This window comes from Sebastes fasciatus, chromosome 9 (assembly GCF_043250625.1).
Source record: "Sebastes fasciatus isolate fSebFas1 chromosome 9, fSebFas1.pri, whole genome shotgun sequence".
In the NCBI taxonomy this organism is placed as follows: Eukaryota; Metazoa; Chordata; class Actinopteri; order Perciformes; family Sebastidae; genus Sebastes; species Sebastes fasciatus.
The window spans coordinates 27,977,202-28,000,101 of NC_133803.1; the positions used below are offsets into that span (position 1 = coordinate 27,977,202).

At 41.5% G+C, this 22,900-nt stretch overlaps 1 protein-coding gene across 1 annotated transcript in view; it reads left to right on the forward strand.

The window, feature by feature from the left end:
- Positions 1–22,496, forward strand: part of fbxw4 (F-box and WD repeat domain containing 4) — a 39,781-nt gene extending 17,285 nt beyond the window's left edge. The window contains exons 6-9 of the mRNA XM_074647034.1: positions 8,398–8,463; positions 17,731–17,871; positions 21,988–22,129; positions 22,278–22,496. Of these exons, the coding sequence (XP_074503135.1) occupies positions 8,398–8,463; positions 17,731–17,871; positions 21,988–22,129; positions 22,278–22,412 (484 nt within the window). The 3' untranslated portion in view covers positions 22,413–22,496. The remainder of the gene's footprint in view (positions 1–8,397; positions 8,464–17,730; positions 17,872–21,987; positions 22,130–22,277) is intronic.
- The last annotated feature ends 404 nt before the right edge of the window (positions 22,497–22,900 follow it).

Below are 22,900 nucleotides of genomic sequence, written 5' to 3' on the forward strand. Positions count from 1 at the left end.
TCGCGCTCCTCGCTGACCCCGACCATACAGACACTTGTCACAGAGACCCTCCTTTGACTGACTCGCACCAAAATGTCACCAAATGATTGTGACTTTAACTCGCTTTGGTATTCTCATTTGTTTCGAAACAAATCCTTCTAAGGCATCCATTCATTGAGCTGCTTGTTCAAAAGAAGTCCAAATAGTTTTGCTGTGCTCTGGTCTTCACAGGGACGTAGCTCAGTGCACTGAAGTGTGTTTCCTCCTGATGAAGGCCTTGGGTCATTTCTAAGTAATTAGTAAACATTAATCCATCAATCAATCAAAGTATCCATGAATCCGTCATATAGTTAAGGACATAGGATGAATCATTTATTTATTTCTCATTGGCTTAATGATCCTTTTTCAAGACAGACCTGCGATACACAGAGTCAAGAGGCTTTAAGGTGGAATAACACCATAATCAATCGTACATCGTACAATGATCTTCAGACTGGCAAAAGGGAAGCATGAGTGGTAACACTTTCTATGACGCCCATAATGCATTAAGAACATACTTATAATGTTATAATCTGCTTATAGCACTGTATAGTCATAGTTACTAGCACTCAGAATGCTATTATTATATTCAAAATGCTTTATAACAATAATCATAACACATTATAAATAATTTAATAATGACTTATAATGTCACGTATCATAATACTTCATAACTGCTGGTCACTCACTGACTTTTGTTTTGCAAGGATCATAGTATATTATAATTCCCATAGTTGTAATACATTTTAATCTTTTATAATGCATCATAATCACTGTTATATGGCATCATAATGTGATTATAAATTACTCTAAGTGGTCATAGTTTGCTTTAAGTAAAGTAAAAAAAAATTAAAAAAAACACACAAAACTTTGTAAAATAAATTTTTATTTTACTTAACGCAAACAACGAACACTTAAAGTAAATTATAATAACATTATAATTTCGCATTAATCGCATTATTACAGTAATTATAATGCATTATGAAAAATATTATAATGCATTACAACTATGGGAATTCTAATACACTATGATCCTTGCAAACAAAAATGTCAGTGAGTGACCAGCAGTTATGAAGTATTATGACAATTGAACTTATAAATCATTATAAAATGCTTTATAGTGTGTTATGATTGTTTTTATAAAGCATTATGAATATTTATGAGTGCTTATAACTATAATTATTCAGTGCTATAAGCAGATTGTAATGCATTAAAAGTATTTTTATGAGTCATTATAGACATGGGCATCAGAACTTAAAACAAATGGATGTTTGTGTATGTTTGTTTGTGTGTATATATATCATATTTGATTTCTGGACAATAGTTGTCATTGTTTTGTGTTGTTAATTGATTTCCAATAATAAATATATACATACATTTTCATAAAGCAAGCATATTTGTCCACTCCCATGTTGATAAGAGTATTAAATACTAGACAAATCTCCCTTTAAGGTGCATTTTGAACAGCTAAAATAATCTGCGATTAATTTCCGATTAAATATTTTAATCGATTGACAGCCCTTATATATATATATATATATATATCTCAAAAGTGGACTGCAGTAGCCACATTGAGAGAAGGGTGTTTCCAAGAGATAAATAATTGATTCATTGTCATTTCATATAATCAAGTAAAATAACAAATATTTACAGGTTACATCTTCAAAAATGCAAAAACAAATACCCTTGCTTTGTTTTCTTTGATTGCAATATGAAATGAACACTGAGTTTTTTATTAAAAACTCTTGAGATGAAACTAAATAAATCATAATTTAAAAAATGTAATGGCTCCATGATTATATTCTGAAGTCATGATGATTACAATGTGACCAGTCCGAATGATAATGATCTAATATCATCAAGCCGTTTTTATCACGAATTAGTCAGATAAACTGACATTACAGACATCTGTAATTCATTCATGACTCGTCAAAAAATCAAATGAAGATATGTGTAAATACAGTCATTTACAGTACCTGTTCAACAGTGACCGCCGTTCACCGAAAGGTGACGCGTGACATTATTCTCTTGCTTTAAGAGATTGATTGTATTTTTTACAGCCAGCTAACGTTAGCGTGTTGTTGTGTCTGGTGTGTGTGGACGGTGTGGACGGTTGTGCTGGTGTCCCAGTCTGTTCCAGCCGGGTGAACAGAGCCGAGGGGCCGGCTGAGGAATGTCCTGGTGACCCTACACACAGGAGACACAAACAGAAGCCAAAAGGGCCACAGGGGGGTGGGGATGGGACAACAGGGTCCAGGCATATGTGTGTGTGGGTGTGTGTGTGTGTGTGTGTGTGTGTGTGTGTGTGTGTGTGTGTGTGTGTGTGTGTCCATGCATAACAGTGTGAATTTGTGAGAGAAAGTGCATGTTTGTGTGCATGCATATGTTTGCCCATGCATATCGGTGTGTAAGAAAGGGCTACGGGGAGCAAGGGAGAGGAGGCTGGGAGTGAAAGAAGCAAGTGTGTGTGTGTGTTAGTGTGTGTGTGTTAGTGTGTGTGTGTGTGTGTGTGTCAGCGGGGGTCAGCACTTGTACCCTTTGGCCATTGTCTCCCTCCCTGACCGATATAAAAGCATCATAACCCTTTGAGCTCAGACATATTTAGAAAGCAGATAAAAGCACTTTTTACAAACTAGATACACGTCAGGCACAAAGCCCGGGGTCAAGCGCAACAAATTAACAACCCTCTTTCTGACGGGAGGTGGAGGTTCGGGGGGGTTGGGGGGTGACGGGGCAAAGCTAAACCGCCCCTGGAGTCCATAGCCAAAATGCCTCCACATTCCCAGAGCGGGGATGTGGGCTGTTCTCTTGCATTCATGTGTAATTGGTCCTCGGGGCAGAGGCTGAGATAAATAATGACTTACTTTTTTTTGTGTTTGTATTATGTCCTCTTAATAGAAGACTTGTTTGGAATTCCCTAATTCCAACAAAAGTCAAGACGGCCTTTATGAAAGAATTTAAATCATTTGTCACTCAGGGTCACGAGCGCCATCACAGCCGGGCTGCACACATTATAATCTAGAGCTGCAACGATCAATCGATTGATCAATTAATTGTCAACTATTATAAAAAATCGCCAACTGTTTATATAATCGATCAATCGGTTTGAGTATTTTCTTTAGCAAAAAAGTACAAATTCTCTGATTCCAGCTTCGTAAATGTGAATATTTCCTGGTTTCTTTACTCCTCTATGACAGCAAACTGAATATCTTTGAGTTGTGGACAAAACAAGACATTTGAGGACGTCGTCTTGGGCTTTGAGAATCAACAATGAAAATAATCGTTAGCTGCATTACGATGCAACTAACGATGCGTTAGTTGTAGGGCTGTCAACCGATTCAAATATTTAATCGTGATCAATCGCATGATTGTCCATAGTTAATCAAGATGAATTGCAAATGAATCAAAAATTTTTTGACAGCCCTACTTAGTGGTTATTAAAATCCCAAACTTTTAAAATGTTGTGCTATTGAGGTAAGCTTTTACATTTGGCAAATATGACATATACTCATAAAAAGAGCACCAATTGTACAGCTACACATCAGGCTCAAAGTGAAATTCATCATCACAGTTAGGGCCACGTCCACACGATAAATCTCTGACAGCTTGAATAGGTTTCCTTCTTTCTTTTCTTTCTCTTGAACAGGATTTCATCTCAAATTGACACAATTAGTCCATCAGTTTGATTGACTAATCCATCCCTCAACAAAAATGTATTTTGATTAATTGTCATTTATCATGCATCAGGCAAAAAAGCCAAACATTTGCCGGTTCAGGCTTGTTAAGTCATTGTAAAGTAAATCTCATTGGGTTTTGGGCTGTTGGTCACACTCATTGAGCAATTTGACACTTTGCAGAGTGAGCCAGTGTGAGACGAGACGGGCTGCAGGTCCTTGTGCAGGATAGTTGTGAAGGTGGATGGATGATTTGTTTGCTTATCACACAACTGAAGAAACCATGACCTTAAAGTTGGCTACATCTCAGCCCTCTCTACAGCACTTAATATCATGCATCATCAGGGGCCATCGAGTGCATACAAATTGCACACAAATTAATTGACTCATCATTGATGATATAAATTATTTATTTTATGTTATTCAGTTTTTTTGGTTTCAGCTTCGAAGCATTCGAGTCAGCCCTACCAGAGTCATGTTTCAGTAGCAGTTTAAACTCGTCTACACGTTTGTGGATGAATACATGTATGGAGGGGTTCCATGTTGTTGGTGTGTACTGAGCCGGGATCAGTGAGTTGTGACAGTCTGGACAGCAGTCTTGGGAAAGCGTGGTGCTCCGTGTGCGGTCAGCGTGCTGATTTGGCGCTAACAATGTTGGTACTGTTGGACTCAACTCCCAGCAGGGGCTCTCACACTTTGTATGTGTGTGTGTGTGTTGATGAATGAGTGTGTGTTTGCATGCATGACAGAGTTGTGAACGTGTGTGTAGATGTGTCTCACTCTCTTCATATCTGTGATTTGTGCTTGTGTGTGTGTGTGTGTTTGTGTGTGTGTCTGGGTTCCCACTGAGGACTCGGTTAGTTTGTGTGACCCTGCCACACAGGCCCTTAGATAATACAGCCAGCTGATGGGGTTACCCAAACGGCAGCAGAGGCCCAGCATGCTGCTAATGATGAGAGGAGGAGTGAGGGGGGGGAGGAGGGAGTGGGGGAGGCGCAGATCGGGACTCTGTTTGGTCAGAGATATGACTGTGTGTGTGTGCATTTGTGTGTGTTTAGGGGGGACACTTGCCCCACATTAGGCGAGAGAGGCTCTGACCTTAGCAGCTATAATATCAGTGCAAGCTCTGACCCCAGATCAGGCCTGGTTGGCCCTTCAGCGGGGTGAGAGAGCTGGGGGAGACGAGGGGGGAGTCGCACTTTCATTGTATGGCTGGTGTCCTCTGTCCTGCCTCTGCCAGCGCCACGACCCAGTGAGGGGTGAGTAATGTGAGTAATGGAGAGTAATAGGGTCCAGATAGCGAGTGTGACCGTAACCCTATTGTATCCTGTGTCAGCGGGGTCAGGGGTCGCCCACCGCGCATACTGGTCCCGGCCCCACCCGACCCATTTGGGCCATAAATGAGTTTACCCAACACTAATTACCGAGGGCCTACCAGTGGGCCGCACTGCTTAATGGGCCTGACAGCTGCCTGTATGCCGCACTTAGACGTCCTCAGCACCCCCCCCCCCTCCAGCCCTGTCCTGCCACCCCTTTAACCCCCCCAACACATCACCACTCCCCATGGCGGTACATGTGTGTTGATGCCCGCAGCGGTCACAGCTCTGTGTGCTACTGTATAGACTGCTGCGTAGCCTTTTAAAAGTCATCTGTTGGATGAATGTCATCTGAATATCAATGTTTCATTCAGGGCATTGGTGGGGTATTGCATAACTGAAGAAGGGATACTGAATAGAAAATGTGCACACAATATAGAATACAGCTTTTGCTCCGGAAGGTACTGAGTGGAACGCAGTCCGGTCTACATCTACAGACCATTTCTGTCAGGGCTGTAGGTTTTCTTTCGGAATTGTTGAGACAGGATGAAGAGAGTGGTTCTTGTATGGTGGTTCTTCTGAACATGGCACACTTTTATCAAATTGGTTATTGTGTTGAGGCGCCCCGGTGGCATGGGGGGTTTAAAGGCCCCGACACACCAAGCCGACGGTCGGCCGTCGGACAGTTTTGGGTCGTCAGTGAGCGTCCGTCAGCCTAGTTTTTTCGGTGTTTCCCGCACCGTCAGCTCTAGTCTGCCCGTGTCGGAGGTCTTTTGGCTGATTCAGCATGTTGAATCGGCGACGGCGCCCGTCGGTGAGAGAAATCACTCTGATTGGCGGTTCAGCTTAAACAAATCAGTGCACGCGAAGAGAAACGGATGTGAGGAAAGTGAGCCAACGAGTAAAGTCAAGAGGAAAAACACAAAAGGCTCTTCTCATTTTTCATCTTCATGTCATCTGATCATTCCAGATATTTTCACAACAACATCTGGAATGAAGCTAAGTGGTGAGTGAGAGTGGTGTGAAAATGGTCGGCAAACGCTGCTTTATTTCATGTACTTATCATAACAACGGCTTGTATATCCGCTTCTTCTGTCCTCTGGTTTCCCTTTTTGAATGATAAATACAGACTACCGCGACCTGCTGTCGTGGAGAGTTATTTCATCTCACACCGGCGAAGAACGTGCGTGGTAGTTTGCTGTTGGCTGTAGACTTCGCGGTGTGTTCAACTTTTTGGGGTACAATTATGATATAAACCTTTTGATGAAATTCATTGTCAGCTACGTCTCAGGATTGTGGCACAGTTTCCACACATAGAAGACAAAGAAAATGTGACAACAGGACAGCAGCACTGGTTGTCTTGTTCTCGGGTCACATTCTGACAGTGTTCCTGACCTCTGCTCTACCACAGCTGGAGCTAATCGCTTCCTTCCACTCACTGTGGTTTACAGACAGGGAGTTAACCTTGGGGTCAACATAAATGTGTTTTCTGCTGTGAATATACATACAGTCAGTCCCTGAAACTATCTCTGGGATTTTCTTATACTGCATATCTAGATCTGGTTTATCTGCAGGCTGCAAATGACTTGTTAGCAATGTCATATCCCCAAGAATAACAAAATGGTTAATAAAACATTTTATGGTCTATGTACAGGAGATACAGATACATTTTCCAGTGTTGTCATTCTGACAGGCCAATGAAATAATGAAAATTATGCTTAGATTTGTATGCCCAATACCTAAAAATGTCTTTGAATGAAAATGTTTGTCTCAGTCTGTAACTTTATTTTCCTGTAACTTTCCGTTTATTAGTGCTGAAATGAAGTAATGGTTTACTTGGATGACAAAAAAAATTTAAACAATGATAATTCTGATTGTAAATTCACCATTTAAGTCATTTATCAAGTAAAAATACCAACCATTGGCAAGAATCGAGCGTCAATGCTTGTGCTCAAAGTGGCAATAATCAAGTTAATATCCTCATCTACATCCAGGACAACTGACCCGGTTTTCTCCCGCTGTTGGCGGCACTGACGGCTCATTTTAAACTAATTGCCATTCCTCGTCCGTGTTGCGGCGCTCTCAATGCGACTGACAGGAAAAACTATGAACAGGGCGTGCGACAGAAGTTCAGCTCAAAGCGTTGCGTTGCATCTCTCGTTGCCAGACAGTCACAGCCAGCGTTTATTAGGAAGCTTCAATAGAAAACAATGTAATCAAGCTGATTTTGACGCTGATGCTCGCTCGCGTCGCATCCAGTTAGGACACGGTGTAAAATGCAATTAGAACAATGGGATCTGCATTTGCATTTATCACAGTCCCTGTAACATCATAGCACTACTTTGAGAGGGTACATCTCTTTGCAAAGGAAATAAAGTATTGACTGAGTTAAACTCTGCATGTGAACTATTAATTAAAAACGATAGTGTTTTTGAGAATCAATACGGTATCACATAACATAATATTGCAATACTCTATATATTTTCTTACACCCCTACTTTACGTGGTCATTTCTCTTCTCCCCCTTCTTCTCAAATACACAGAAATGGGGTTAAGTGTTTATTATTTCTCTCTGCTCCTGTCTCCTCCATCTATAGTATTCTCATCCAGCCAACAACACTTGTCAGTAACTATCTGTGTGGGTAAAAGGCGAGCCCTCCCCCCTGTCCGTCAACCCTGTAGGAGGGCACTAAGCCATGAGACTCAGGCCCGGCCCAACAGAAGCCCCCCTACCACCAGCACCCCTGGTCACCACCCCACCCTCTACATAGCTTCTAACACCCAAACACACCCCGTCAGCCCACTCCCACAGCGCTCCTCCCCTCTCCTTTCACTGCTCCCCCACCTCTCCACATGCGTGGCATTCACCGTGCATACCTAGGCTGCTAATTCCAACCTGCCACTCCAATCAAAGGATCACGACTGTTGTAGTTTTCTTCTCTTTTCTTGTGCTGGGAAACAATGTCTGGTGGATTGAGGCAGGGACAAGTGTGTGTGTGCTGCTATGTGACAGCAAGGAGAATCATTCTTTGTGTTGGTGGACAAGTCCTACATGGCAGTGTGTGTCTCTACATGCCATCCTCAATCACTGTAGTACACATATGCGTTGCCCTTTCATGGGAAGAGTTGAAGCCTGGTTGTACGAAAAGGCGTATGAATGACACCATAATATGCAATGCGAAAGCACGCAATAAGAACGCCGTTCTTGCTTTTGCCATGTCAGTTGTATGCCATGTAGTTTGTACTGACTGCATTGTAAATGCATCCGCATAAATATGCTACGCTCAGAGCTGGAGACGTAGAATAAAAAGTGAGAGAGACTGCTTATGGCTTTTTGTAAGATTATTCATTCTCTGTCTGTCTCTCTCTCTCTCTCTCTCTCTGTACAGATCCTTTGTAACGGGCACCGCATGCTGCGAGAACTTCTCCCCTCTTCGCGTCTGGGATGTCGAACGGTAAGTCAAGAAGTTACTCTGACACACTACAGCATCGCTGTACATTGTAACACATCAGATGTTTTGTCATCCTACATGCTACTTCAAGTCTCCTGCTGAATGACACATGAATGATACGGTGAAAGTGTAAACAGTGATGCAGCCTGAGTATTGGCCTTTTGATCCAAATGACTTGAGCAGAACATGAGATGGCAGATGATGAATAAATGAAATTTGGCAGGAGAGATTCCATGCAGAATTATACATTTAATCCCAGTCATGTCTATTACAAGCAGGCAATAAATGGTATTTGTGACTATTTGTGTGCACCAAGATGGACAACATACATAAAGCATAACATTTACTTCATCATCCTGACGTGTGTTGGAAAAGAGGAGTTTGTTTTAGCGTTCAGTAGAAGCTGGAGTAGTCTGTTGCTGGGGAGGTGAGGATCCTTCATTATTCTACTAGCTCTGGTTCGGCACACTGGGGAGTGAAGATCCAATGGTACAGCTTCCTCTGTAGGGCTCTACGGCCCTCAGCAGAGCAGTTCCCAGACCAGTTGGTGATGCCCCCTGTTAGGATGCTTTCCACAGAACAAGAATAGAAGGTCTTCATGACCCTCAGAGAGACGCTGAAATTCTTAGGGGACGTTCACATGCCGCGTCTTTTGCACGCTCAAATCCATTGTTGTCAATGTAGATGCGCGACAGGCGAGCTCAAACCCGGGAGCGATGCCCAAGCGTCACGACGGCTGCGCTCCGAGATAAAATTAGTTAAACTTTTGGAACGCTGCAGCGCACACCGCATGTCATGTGACGAGTAACAACCAATCACAGACGGCAGATATCTTTTCTTTCTTCCGTAAATATCAGTCTACGGTAAATATATAGAGGAGAAGTTATTCATTTTAGTGCAGGGCTACCCAGAGCTTTACCATCTGTCCCGCGGACTATTTTACTTGCTTCACCCTTTCCGTCCTAGAACATCACAACATCCGGTTGAAAGGTGAGCCAAACTTGACACGGAGAAATCGAGCGAGGGATTTACGGTGCTGGAAATCCATTTATCTTTGTTTTGACTTTGTTTATTTTAGTCAGTGAGGCTTGTACTGCTAAATTACCGCAGCTTCATCATCGCAGGTTTTGGTTGCTTAGTAACGGCAGGCGCGGCAGCAGCGCAACCTCCGAAGCAATGGAAAGAACATTTTGCAGAGTCAGATTCTTCATGCTTGTACACAACAACTGTGCATATTAGGCGTCCGTCAAAACATTTCCCTACCAAAGTTAAAACCAAACATATGCTCTTGCTCTCGCTGCCTCACCTTGCTGGCTTCTGTGTAGACAAACCCTGCTCTTCCTCCTCCTCTTCCTCCTCTCTCGTCGTGTCATTTCAACCGAACCTTGTCTCAGTAGGGTGGAAGTGAGCGCTCATGATCATCATCAACTCCTGTTAATAAATCCTTTTGCGCACATACACGTGTGTCTTTCTACAGTATAGATGCATGTGCATTCATTCAGTTTAGATTGTTGACCCCCGTTCTACTGAGTCCAGTGCATTGTGGGTTAAACACACTGTGATTATCGGTTATGGCGAAGTTGTATACCTAATTTACCAGATTAATGTTCCCACATGGCTTCTGTTGATGTGACTCTTCCATGCACAATATAACTGCATCAGTGCATGGATGCTGCAACAGCGTGGCCCCTGAAGCACAGGTTTCAAAACGCCATGGGACTCACTATTCTTGAGCACGGAGCAGTTCAAAATGAGGGGCCTCTGAAAATTCCTGTCTCTGAAAAGCGGGGCTTAAACCTGATACATCCCCTCCAAGGCCGCTGTAATTCCCAGCTTTACCTGGGCCAATTAAAACAGGCCGACACGACACAACACAAAAAGCTGCTTCCTGCTCCCCAAATGGTCTGGAAATCTGAGGAGGGGAGAAGAGGGGAGAAGACGGGAGACACAGGGAGAGGGAAGGAAGGAAGGGATGGGTGGGCAGGTTATGCTGGAGGTTGCAGGTGGTGGTGAGGGAAATTGACGTAGTTACAAGGTGGAGCATACCTACACAATGCACGTGTCCTCCAAAGTTCAAGAGATTTCTTTCTGTCGTGAGAAACTGATGTTCACAAAATCTTCAGAAACCATAGTGAAAAATATCCCAAGCTATTATTACTTTATCGGCTAATACCTGAAGATGAGTTAAACAAATATTATCTAAATATCTGACTCACCAGAGAAGAACTTTGGCTCTCGGTAAACAGTTGAGAGCAGCATACTGTACCAGGCTGTGTGGGGGTGATCAGGGTGCATTGTTCTCTTATCGTATACATCGAAGCACTTACACTGCTGTCACATCCAAACATGATAAATGTTTAGCTCAAGGGATTGCATAATGTACTGAATTTGGAGAATCAGCGGACCCTTTATCACCTCTGTCGAACTGGTTTCCATTCTACAGTCAGTAGTGTTTAGCTGTTATCTCTCTAAGGGCCCAGACACACCAACCCGACATCAAAGAACTAGCAGCGACGAAGGCCGCCCGTTGAGTCGCCTTTGTCTCGGCCAAAAAGTTGCACTCGAAGACACCGCAAAGACTACAGCAGACCGGCAACTACCGCGTACGTTCTGCACTTGCGTGACATGAAATAACTCTCCACACCAGCAGGTGGCGGTAGTCTGTATTCGTCATTCAAAAAGGGTAACCGGAAGACCGAGGATGGCGAATATACAAGCCGTTGTTATGATACATACCTGAAATAAAGCGCCGTTCGCCGACTCTCACTCACCACTTAGCTTCATTACAGATGGCCATGTCGTTGTTAAAATATCCGTGTATTGGAATGATCAGATGAGATGAAGACGAAAAATAAGAAGAGCCTTCTGTGTTTTTCCTTTTGACTTTACCCGTTGGCTTGCTTTCCTCACGTCCGTTTCTCTTCTCGTGCACTGATTCGTGTAAGCTGAACCGCCAATCAGAGTGATTTCTCTCACCGACAATTCAAAACTCAGACGACGGATGCTCACCGACGGCCCCAAACTGTCCGACAACCGACCGTCGACTTGGTGTGTCAGGGCCTTTGAACTCCAGGATGAACTGATTAGATTTTGGTGGTCAAAGGTCAAGGTCACTGTGACCTCACAAAACACGTTTTTGGCCATATCTCAAGAATATTTACTAATTATGACAATTTCACACAAATGTCTAACAGGATAAAACGATGAAGTGATGACATTTTGGACAGATATGGTTGACTGGTTGTGGAGGCGTACAACCGCGAGGTGGTAATTCTAGTTCTAAATGTTTTCTCAAACTGGAAGTTGTTTTAAAATATTCTTTTATTGTTAAGAATTTGTTATAAAGAAAACATCTGAAGAGACATGCTAATATCCTTCGCCTTGAAATGAATTTTAATGTGTCAGTTGTGAGGAATAATAACTTGTAGACAAACTGGCTCACCGTCAATTCCAGTAATACCTGCAGACACAACCGTCTCTTCCCATGCCACGACACACCACCGTCTGCCCCCACACGCCCGCCAGCATCAGCCTTTACCCTGTGCATTAGCACAACTGCAAGTCCCTTTGATTCAACACCCATCTGAGCCAAAACACTGTTACACCTGCAGCACCAAACAACGGCCAGCAAAACAGCTGCTGCCGCAGCCAGATCACAGAAAACAGACCGCAAGCTTCCAGCAAGGATTCCAGCCACTTCCTGTCTCAGTGGAAAACAGTGGCGGCACTGTCTGACTGTCAGGTCCTCACTGTTTTACTCATAACTCTTCCTTTGAACCAAATCAGATCAAAGAAAACATGTTATTTTTCACATGCTGTTAAAAGCAGAAGTTAAACATGCTGAACAATAAACGATTGAGAGGGTCTCTAAACAGAAGAGACACTGTTAACTTGAATGTCTTAATAAGCTGTAATAAGTGAACAGCTAGAAGAACAACTTTAGTCAGGTTTACCAGTACATTTTTAAAGTTTTTTCTTTTCATGTAGAAATAAGATCTTTTTTTTTTTTTAGATAATACTTTAGATCACAATCACAGTAGTGTTCAGAAAAATTGCTATTAGTTATTTGGTAACGCTTTATATTAAAGTCCTTGGAATAAGCGTTAGTTAATAGGTAATAAGGCCCTTATAAGATGCTTATTAACATTGTTATGTGTAGTTAACTGCTAATGAATACATAACAAAATATGTATTAATTTTTATAGAGAAACAAAAAGGCTTAGTAAAGATTTAACAGTGACATAATAGGTAAGTTATTTAAACTCAATAAATATGTTTGTAATGCTTTTATTAATGTTGTTAAGCAGTTTAAAAACTCTTAATAAGTTTCTTATAAGGGCTTATAAATGTCTTTTAATCTAACAATAAACGTATGATTCTGTTATTAATGCGTATATAGTCTTATTAACAGTAACACTTTATAATAACCGTCATTAATAAATGGCAAATTGATAGTTAATTAAAATTGTGTTAATAGTTATTTTACTGTGAAACAATGAAATGATAATTAATAATGTTTACAAATTATTAATAATGCTATATAACAGTTTATTGTTGCACACAGTTTATTGTTGCATGCATTTTCACAACATTTTCTATACTATTTTTAGTATTTATTTATTCATTAATGATCACCAAATAATTTGTAAACTTTTAAGAACTTGTTTATTAACATTACAGAGATAGATGAACCAGATATTTGATTTATATAAATATTTATAAACATTTGGATGGCTATTAAAGTTGCAACTGATGGTTATAATAACCTTATTAAATGTTTAATAAAAAAAAACTTAAATCTATAAACATCATTTAGATAGATGGATAATAATTTGTCAATGGTAAGTAATTGGTTTCTGATCCATTTATCTATGTAATGTTTAAAGATGTTTTACAAACAATTTCTTAAAGGTTTATAAATCATTTGGTAATCACTAACAAAAACTTAATGTAGTATATCAAATGTTATAATGTGTGCAACAATAAACTATTAATAGTTCACAAATGTAATCAGAATGTAATTGTTATGTCTCTTATCAGCTATGATCCAATATATCATTTATAAAGTAATTATTTAAAATTATACAAACTAATGATAAAATATCCTAAATTATGTCATTACTAATAATTAGTAAACATTATTAATTATAATTACATTGTTTGTTAAAGGTAAAATAACTATAAACTAAAGTTTAATAACTATAAATTTAACATTTATTAATGATAGTTATTATAAAGTGTTACCTCATGAACACATGTTAATAAGCATCTTATAAAGGCCTGATTACCAGATATTTCGCTCAAAATGTCCAGTTAAAGTTGCTGCTTTCCGTGATTATTCTACACTTGCACCGACATTTCTCTTGTGGTTGGCACCGATGGGCTTAATGCAGGTTGAAAAAGGCTCCCATTGAGCTCTTGTGGCTTTGATTTTAATTTAACACTTTCTCTTTTTCCCTCCGTTACAATTAATTCTGTGTCTTTTTTTCATCTCTGCGGCACAAAGAGGTCTTCTGATCAGCCATATAGACGGGAGATCCCACAGAAGTAGCGCCATTGGAGCAGCACCCCGACTTTTCACACTGTCTTCGCTCATGGTTAAACGCGGAGGGGAGGTGGGGGGGATAGAAAGCATCAAAGAGAAAGGACCCTGACCATCACTCCCGACTCCCAAGAGTCCCCTCTGTTCCTTCAGAAAGGGAGCCCTCCTTTTTTTTTTTTTTTTACAATCAAATGGCCAGGCTAGGATTCCTCACATTCCTGACACTGAAAGGGAGCGGAGTGAAATGTCTGCGTCGGGGTGGCAATCTGTTATACAAATTGCAGCGGTATTGTCTTTGCGATGCACGCATGTATGTGACATTTTGAAGGTGGTCATTGTTAAAGGCGCCCCCTCCTCTCCGCTGTCTCTGCTAGGAAAGCTCACATTCCTGCTGCAGCGAGCTCAGAGGTAAATTGGGTGGATGTGCAGCAGGCTTGCGTGGTTCCCCTCTGTTTGTTTTAGCAAGTAAAAACCTCAGCAGGGCTTCTTTTCTCTACCTGTCTGATGGCTTTTGACAAGAGGGCCTGTTTCCCAGTGCGTCCCCAGGCTCCTGTTTAGAGCTCAGCCTCCAACCACTTCTGTCACAGAAACACACACACACACATTGCTTTTCTTTAGCTGTCCCCACACTAAAGGATAATGCCTTTAGCTTCTCCTATTTTTTCCTCAACATTGTCAATTCATTAATGATTCCTTTCACAATTTGTGTGTGTGTGTGTGTGTGTGTGTGTGGCCCCTAAAGCCAACCTGACTCCTGCAGTGAGACCAGACAGGCTTAAATCAGGACTTAGACCCTGTATGTCACACAGCCAGCAGCCCCTTCATAACAATCACTAAGTCGGTGCCCCCCCAGGGCCACCAGTCTACCCATCTCACAAAGTAGCGGCCGCACTGCAGCTCGAACTGCTTCGTTCTCATGCAACCCGTGATTTCCATTTGAATATTCGTCATTTTAGTTTTGACATGAGGCTTAAAGGATCATTCTCATTACGTTACAACCTGGGTCCTATTCTTTGTGGTTTTGGCCATCTGGTGTTTCTGTTGTGATTACATTGTAAATCTATCATTTGCAATTTATTTCTAGTAGGGCTGTCAAACAATTGAAATATTGAATTGCGATTGATTGCGTGATGGTCCATAGTTAATCGTGATTAATCACACATTTTTTTCTGTGCAAAATGTACCTTAAAGGGAGATTTGTCAAGTATTTTATACTCTTATCAACTTGGGAGTGGGCAAATATGCTGCTTTATGCAAATATATGTATATATTTATTATTGGAAATCAATTATCAACACAAAACAATGACAAATATTGTCCAGAAACCCTCACAGGTACTGCATTTAGCATAAAACATATGCTCAAATCATAACAAACTGCAGCCCAACAGGCAACAACAGCTGTCAGTGTGTCAGTGTGCTGACTTGACTATGACTTGACCCAAACTGCATGTGATTATTATAAAGAGGGCATGTCTGTGAAGGGGAGACTCGTGGGTACCCATAGAACCCATTTACATTCACACATCTTGAGGTCAGAGGTCAAGGGACCCCTTTGAAAATGGCCATGCCGGTTTTTCCTCGCCAAAAATTAGCACAAGTTTGGAGCGTTATTTAACCTCCTTCTACAAGCTAGTATGACATTGTGACTTGCAAAATTACGTTTTAAATTGACAAACATCAGATGTGTGATTCATGGCGAAATTCAAACGGGATAAAAAAAAAAACATTTGTCTCTCGCCATTGACCACCGTTCATATTTTTTCAGAAATAAGGTTCCATGGGGTCCACCGGAAGGGGCGGGACTTCGCCTCTCTATTGCCAGACTACGTTGACAATAGTCAGTCTGTACATTGTCAATGTCTTTCTTATAACATAATCTACATGCAGTGTGGCATTACTACATTTCCACTGATTTGGGTTTGATGACTTTAACAGTGACACAGGCCAATCTTACAGTTCTGCCGAGTACATCACTAACCCTTTGAGGACACGCTGGGGATGACTCAGCCAGTCAGCTATGTTTTAGCGCCTGCCATGTGACACCTTCCAGTCAGGCATGCTGGAGGCCAGACCCAGGTATTCAACATTATGTGGACCCAGACGAGCAATAGAAAGGATGGTCAGATCAGAACATCGCGCCGCTGCTCACTAACAGATACAGTCATTTTGACAGATTACATGCTTATGCCTCCATCCTGTAATCACACGCGGCCCCATAAAAGCCAGTGACCTACCAATTTGAGAATCCCTGCTGTTTTGCGCCGTGCACCAGCTCATCGCATGGTGCTATTACTGGCTTTAAGATCCCTGCGCAGATGTCAGGTCCATTTTTATGGAAACCTAGCTTTTATTTTTCCTTCACATTTAGGTGTGTGTTTTTCAGAAGATTGTAATCATCTTGTTTGAAGGATTTCAGAAGGTAGGGTTATGAATTGATGATCTCTTTTTAGTTGGAGTGGACGTGCTGCGGTGGAGACATCATTATTTAGTTATGAATGAACAGGCTCGTATCCCTTTGGCTTGAATGAGTTTCTTTTTGTGTGGCATGTGCTAAGCTCCTTGGTTTTAGTGGTAAGGGGAAAATGAGGGGTCACTACCCCACACAGACACAAACTCAGCCTCATCACAGACTCCCCATTGGCCCAGGCTTAGTCATGAGACCTGGGCAATGAGAAAGCTCTCACCCAATAAGGTGCCCTGTGGGGAAAGCCCTGGTCCAATAAGAAGGCCCCCTGGGGTTAGGCTGGGGGATTACCAGCCCGAGCCTGCGGATTGAGCTCCAGGGCGAGGGAGGGGGGCACGAGTCGCAGCACAGGGCTACTCGGTCGCCAAGGCCAGCGGCCTCCTTTAAATGGTTGCTACGGAGCAGGTATCAAACGTGCGAGAGTCGCACACAGTCACGGTCATGGAGGGTATTAAATGGCAACAAAGAGACAGTTATTCTGCAATAATCCGCCCTGCTGAGTGCAAGTTATTCTCCAATAATCAAGAGGCGAGGAGCAGGCGGGACAGAGCTGTGATCACAAGAGCATGGTGCTGCATGGAGCTTGACTCGCACACACACACACACACACACACACACACACACACACACACACACACACACAGGTCACACCACATCAACCCTGACACACAAACTTTATTTATCACTTGTACATATCCCCAGTCCCACACTCACTAATCCGGGGCTCAGTGGCACTCAGGCAACACTCCGTCAGTGTTGATTCCAAGTAAACACATTTTACATTAAAACGGCAGTAGGCAGAATATTTTTTGGCAATAACCATCTGAAAGAAAACTGGACTTCTGCACCTCCTCATGGTTCTGTTTTCAGGCTTTAAAAAAATCTACTAGAACCTAGACTTTTGCCAATCACAGGTCATTTCAGAGAGAGAGTGTTCCTATTGGCTGTTCATTCAACGGAGGAGGCTGTCAATCACTGGCGAACTCCGATCAAACGGTCAAACTAGGCAGCGCTGATCAAATAAGAATCAATATTCTGTTACTGTAATGCCTATTTCTCACCTCAAATGTTTTCAGAAACATCTTGTAGTGTACTCTTGTAGGACGGTTAAGTTTTGGTCTGGTTTCTGAATTTGTTTTTCTTTTTGTATTATTTTATGACTGTATAAATATCTTCATGGATTGACAGCCCTACTAAACACAAATTTCACATGTTTATTTCTGCTCTCTTTCATCTTCCTCTATCCCTCTATCCTCCACCAGGTCGGAGTGTGTTTACAGTCTGGGCTTAGAGTTTCGTCGCGGGGCTGGTGTGTTGGACATGGTGTTTGAGTCTCCGTTCCAGCTCTTCACCTGCGGCTATGACACCTTCATTCGACTGTGGGACCTCCGACTCAACCCACGGTACGCCACCAGTTTGTGCAACAGTCAGTGCTCCTTGAGACCATGTAGGATCTGTTTGTTGAATAGTGACACCTACAGAGCATCGACTGTACATTACTTCAGACATTTACCACAACATGCTTGACACCTCTGCAAACTGTCAGCTAGTTGGTTTGTGAACAACACACAGAGCTGGCTGTAAACAGGAAAGAGGCCGTGAGGCAGTGTGTCGCAAACTGCCGTAAAAACCCCAATTGAGACGCATATTCTGAATGTGCCGTATACATGTCCAAAGAATGCTCCTAAAACCAGAATAATATCGGCACATCCCACATGTATTAATCAGAAAATAATCAAGGCCTAATTCAGAATGTCCAAACTTAATATGTCCCAGATATGTCGGAAAACCAAACGCCATCGTGTCTGGATTCATAACATCATTTTAGTATCTAGCAAGCCACACGTCGCTACTGCGGTATGAACCCCAAATAAACAGATGTGCTTTGATTTAATTGCAATAAACCGATCAAAAGAATAATGAAATAACTAGGTAATAATGCAGATTTATTAAAAGTAAACAACTTTTAAAATGTTTGTTTTTCTGAATGGAGTTCGGATCGATCAGTGCCAGGCTGTGCTAACATTGTAGCTGCTCCGTCAACACTCAACATAACGTCATTTAGGCATAAATACAGCAGCAACGTTGTTGTAAACGGATCAAAATGATGCCGAAATAACAACATAATGATGCCGATTTGTAAAAAGTCTGTATTCATGTCATGTCAATTCTGTTTGCAAGACGACAATCAAACAACTTCTAAATTGCTTATTTTCTGAATGGAGTTCTAATTGATCAGTGCCAGGCTATGCAGCTGCTCCATCAACACTCAACATAACGTCATCTAGGCATAAATACGGCAGCGATGTTTTTTATAGCATAGACAGTCTGTGGTTTATAAACATACATTTATACACAGAGTTTTTCAAATACGTGAATTTCGTGTGTTCGTGCCATTTGCGTTGCCCGGCACAAAATGCATCTATTCGCCGCTATGCACACCATAACTCTTGTGAGCCAGTCAGCTGGCTAATATTACAGTATATTCCTGCACACATAGTTTGGTCACTTCACGCAAATATCTGCTATCACTAAATGTGAAAACCTCCGTAGTTCCCTCAGTCAGTATTGTCCTCTTGTCAGGATGGAAAAGCTTCAGGAAAAACATTCATGGTGTAAAAATCATTCCAAGCCTGCTGTTTTATTTCCAGCAGTGTGAGCACAGGGAGCTAACCTGCAGCCCTCTCCGGTGTCCATATTAATGCAGCAGCCCTCACTTCAGTATAGATGCCGGCAGGGTCCCTAACATGATTGGGGAGGGCAGCATTTCTTTTGGACAGCAGGAGGTTAGAGGGGTTTCAGGTTGTATTTCGGGGGGATCAGTCAAGTAAGACAAATCAGATCTGATTGGCAGATCGCTCTGGGGACTTTGAAAGGGGTTGGGTTGGGGTGAAGGTTGGCAGAGGGGGGTCCCTCTTTAGATATCAATAATTCATACGCCCAAACCTAACTGGCCTCAAAAGGCTCCCAGGATCATCCAGGAGATTCAGGTTGTCTGGAAGTCGGGGCTCACCACCAAAGAGAAATGCACGGACAGACAAAAAAACAAATGCAGATTATGGTGCTTAATAGATCTAATGAATGAGCAGTTTGATTGTGAACTGCAGCTGTCGTCTTCTCCTCTACATGAACAGTTAACTAATAGTTGGATAAAATCCTCTATAGGTCCATATAAATAATTACTGACAAACCAAAAAAACACATATACTGTATCTGACAGTTACAGGAAGTGTGGAGCATTTAGGGGGATCTATTGGCAGAATGGAATATCAATAAGTATGTTTTCTTTAGTGTGTAATCACCTGAAAATAAGAATCGTTGTAATTTTGTTACCTTAAATTTGCCATTTATATCCACATAAGGAGCGGGTCCTCTTCACGGAGTCCGCCATGTTGCACCGCCATGTTTCTACAGTAGCCCAGAACAGACAAACCAAACACTGGCTCTTGATAGGGACATTCACGTTTTCAAAGTTTCAGTTGGTTGCAATCTGCAACCTCACCGCTAGATGGTGCCAGATACACTGTACCTTTAAGACATTTAGATTTTCTCACATTATAAATCATTAGTCGATTAGTTGTTTGGTCTATGAAACGTCAGAAAATGGTAAAAAAAAATGTTGATCAGTGTTTCCCTAAGCCCAAGATGATGTTGTCAAATGTCTTGTTTTGTCTACAACTCAAAGATATTCAGTTTACCGTCATAGAGGAGTAAAAAAAACAGAAAATAATGACATTTAAGAAGCTGGAATTTGTACTTTTTTTCTTAAAATATTACTCAAACCGATTAATCGATTATCAAATTAATTGAATCGTTGACAACTAATCGATTATTCGAGGTTCGATACAGAGGAGCAATGTGTTCCAACACTAAAAGTAAAGCTTGGGAATAATCTGTATTATCATGTATCAACACATTCATTCTGTAACTATATGATATCATCACTTTATTCTTCTACTGATGTCCACATGAAAGATTCCCGCCATGCTTTGATTGAGTTTTTGTTTTCCACATAAAGAGTTTAGACTCATGTAGAACAGGCTTTATTGCTTTGAACATGAGTTTGTTAATTTTATTTTACAGTTGCCATATTGTGATATATAAATCAGATAATCACCCAGCTATAGTAGATCTTTCTGATCACACAGTTTGAGTTAAGTGTGTGTTTCACCTTCACGATGCAATGACAATGGGTGACCTCCGCGTTTCCTTGAATAAGAGTGTGTTGTTGTATGTATTATGTGTGTATATGTGTGTGTGTGTGTGTCTCCAGACGTCTCTGCTGCCCCATTGTCTGCCCCTGGTGTCTCTCCATCACTTATTGATGAGGCTGCACTAATGGAGGATCGATGTCTATTGGCAGAAAATACTTATCCCCAAAATACTTCCCCTCTCTTAACCACAGCCACCACCACCAGCCTGCTCTGCTGCTCACTCAGCCTCCTGCAGCACACACACACACACACACACACACACACACACACACACACACACACACACACACACACACACACACACACACACACACACTCACACTCACACTCACACTCACACTCACACTCACACTCACACTCACACTCACACACACACACACACACATACACACATGTTCACCTCCTTGTTAACTACAGCACAGAGTTTGCCTGTAAACAAGAGAGAGTTTCAGCGTTGTCTCCAAAACCTCCGCAACATCCACACAGAGATGTGATCTCACCTGTACCTGATTGTTTCAGTGATTTCAGCTGGAAGATTTTTAAAACATTTTCCCCAGTGACCCGGATTTGTTTGGGTCATTTGTTCCTTTGTTATGTGTTGGAATCATGACGCTTTAATATTTTTCCATAATTCCTTAAAAAGGTACTGCTATGTATATAAATTAATATGAAGGTTCCTTGAAACACCTACGCAATTTACCCATTATTGGGTAAATCGTGTATGTTGTTATCTATTCGTTAAAATGTTTCCCCTATTCACCTGTAGTGTCTCCTCTTGAATTTAGTTTATTTTTTAGGTTGAGGAATTTCCCTGATTAAACTAATCCATTTAAACTAGGGCTGTCAATCAATTAGAATATTTAATCATGATTATTTAATCACATGATTTTCCATAGTTAATCACAATTAATTGCAAATAAATCACACATTTTTTATTTGTTCAAAATGTACCTTAAAGGGAGATTTGTAAAGTATTTAATACTCTTATCAACATGGGAGTGAGCAAATATTCTTGTTTTATGCAAATGTATGTACATATTTATTATTGGAAATCAATTAACAACACAAAACAATGACAGATATTGTCCAGAAACCCTCACAGGTACTGCATTTAGCATAAAACAATATGCTCAAATCATAACATGGCAAACTGAAGCCCAACAGGCAACAACAGCTGTCAGTGTGTCAGAGTCTAGTTGCCTTCGACGTAGCACTTCTACATATCTCTGAAAACATTTGAGAATCAGACATGATGTGGTGCTTCATCTCAACACGTGTGTAAACTCTCCTCTTAATTCCCAACAGGAAGTGCGTGATGGAGTGGGAGGAGCCTCATGACAGCGCTCTGTATTGCATCCAGACAGACGGAAATCACATGATAGCCAGCGGCTCCTCGTACTACGGTGTCGTTCGACTCTGGGACAAACGGCAGACTGAATGCCTGCAGGTATGTACAGTAAATGTGTCAGTTAGGTACAGTACCTCACCTGATTTAAAGACCAGTTTAATACAGCGTTTTATGAAGTGAATGCCAGATGTTAATAAATAAACTTAATGCTGTTGTAATGAGATTTTTGTTTTTGTTTTTTGTGCAGTACTTCCAGCTGAGTTCACGCCCAGTGAGCAGCCCGGTGTACTGCCTGAGGTTCAACAGCTCTCACCTGTATGCAGCCCTGGCCACCTCCCTGCACTCACTGGACTTTAGACAGACACCCATCTGCATCAGATGATACACATACACACATACACACACACACACACACACACACGTTCAAGTGAATCTTTTCAATAAAGCTGTCTATTTTCACAGTAAACATTTTGAAAGGAACTACTTAATTATTCTGATCCAGCAACGTATTTACCATGAGTTAAGCTTCGTAAATTTTGTGCACTGCTTTTGGTTTTGGAAGAACTGAACATTTCTACATGTCACGGTTAGGGCTGTCAAAGTAAACGCAATAATAACGTGTTAACGCAAATTTGTTTTAACGCCACTAATTTCTTTAACGCTTTAACGCAACTTGCAATAAAGCTAAAGTGAAGATACTGGTATCCTATGAAACTAGAAAACCTAAGGAATCCATTGGTACCAACCATGTCATACTAGCTTGTCGTGAAGGAGGCTAAATAACCTTCCAAACTGACGCTAAATTTTAGCGTGGAAAAACTGGCATGGCCATTTTCAAAGGGGTCAACTTTGGGCAAAACGCAGTACCTG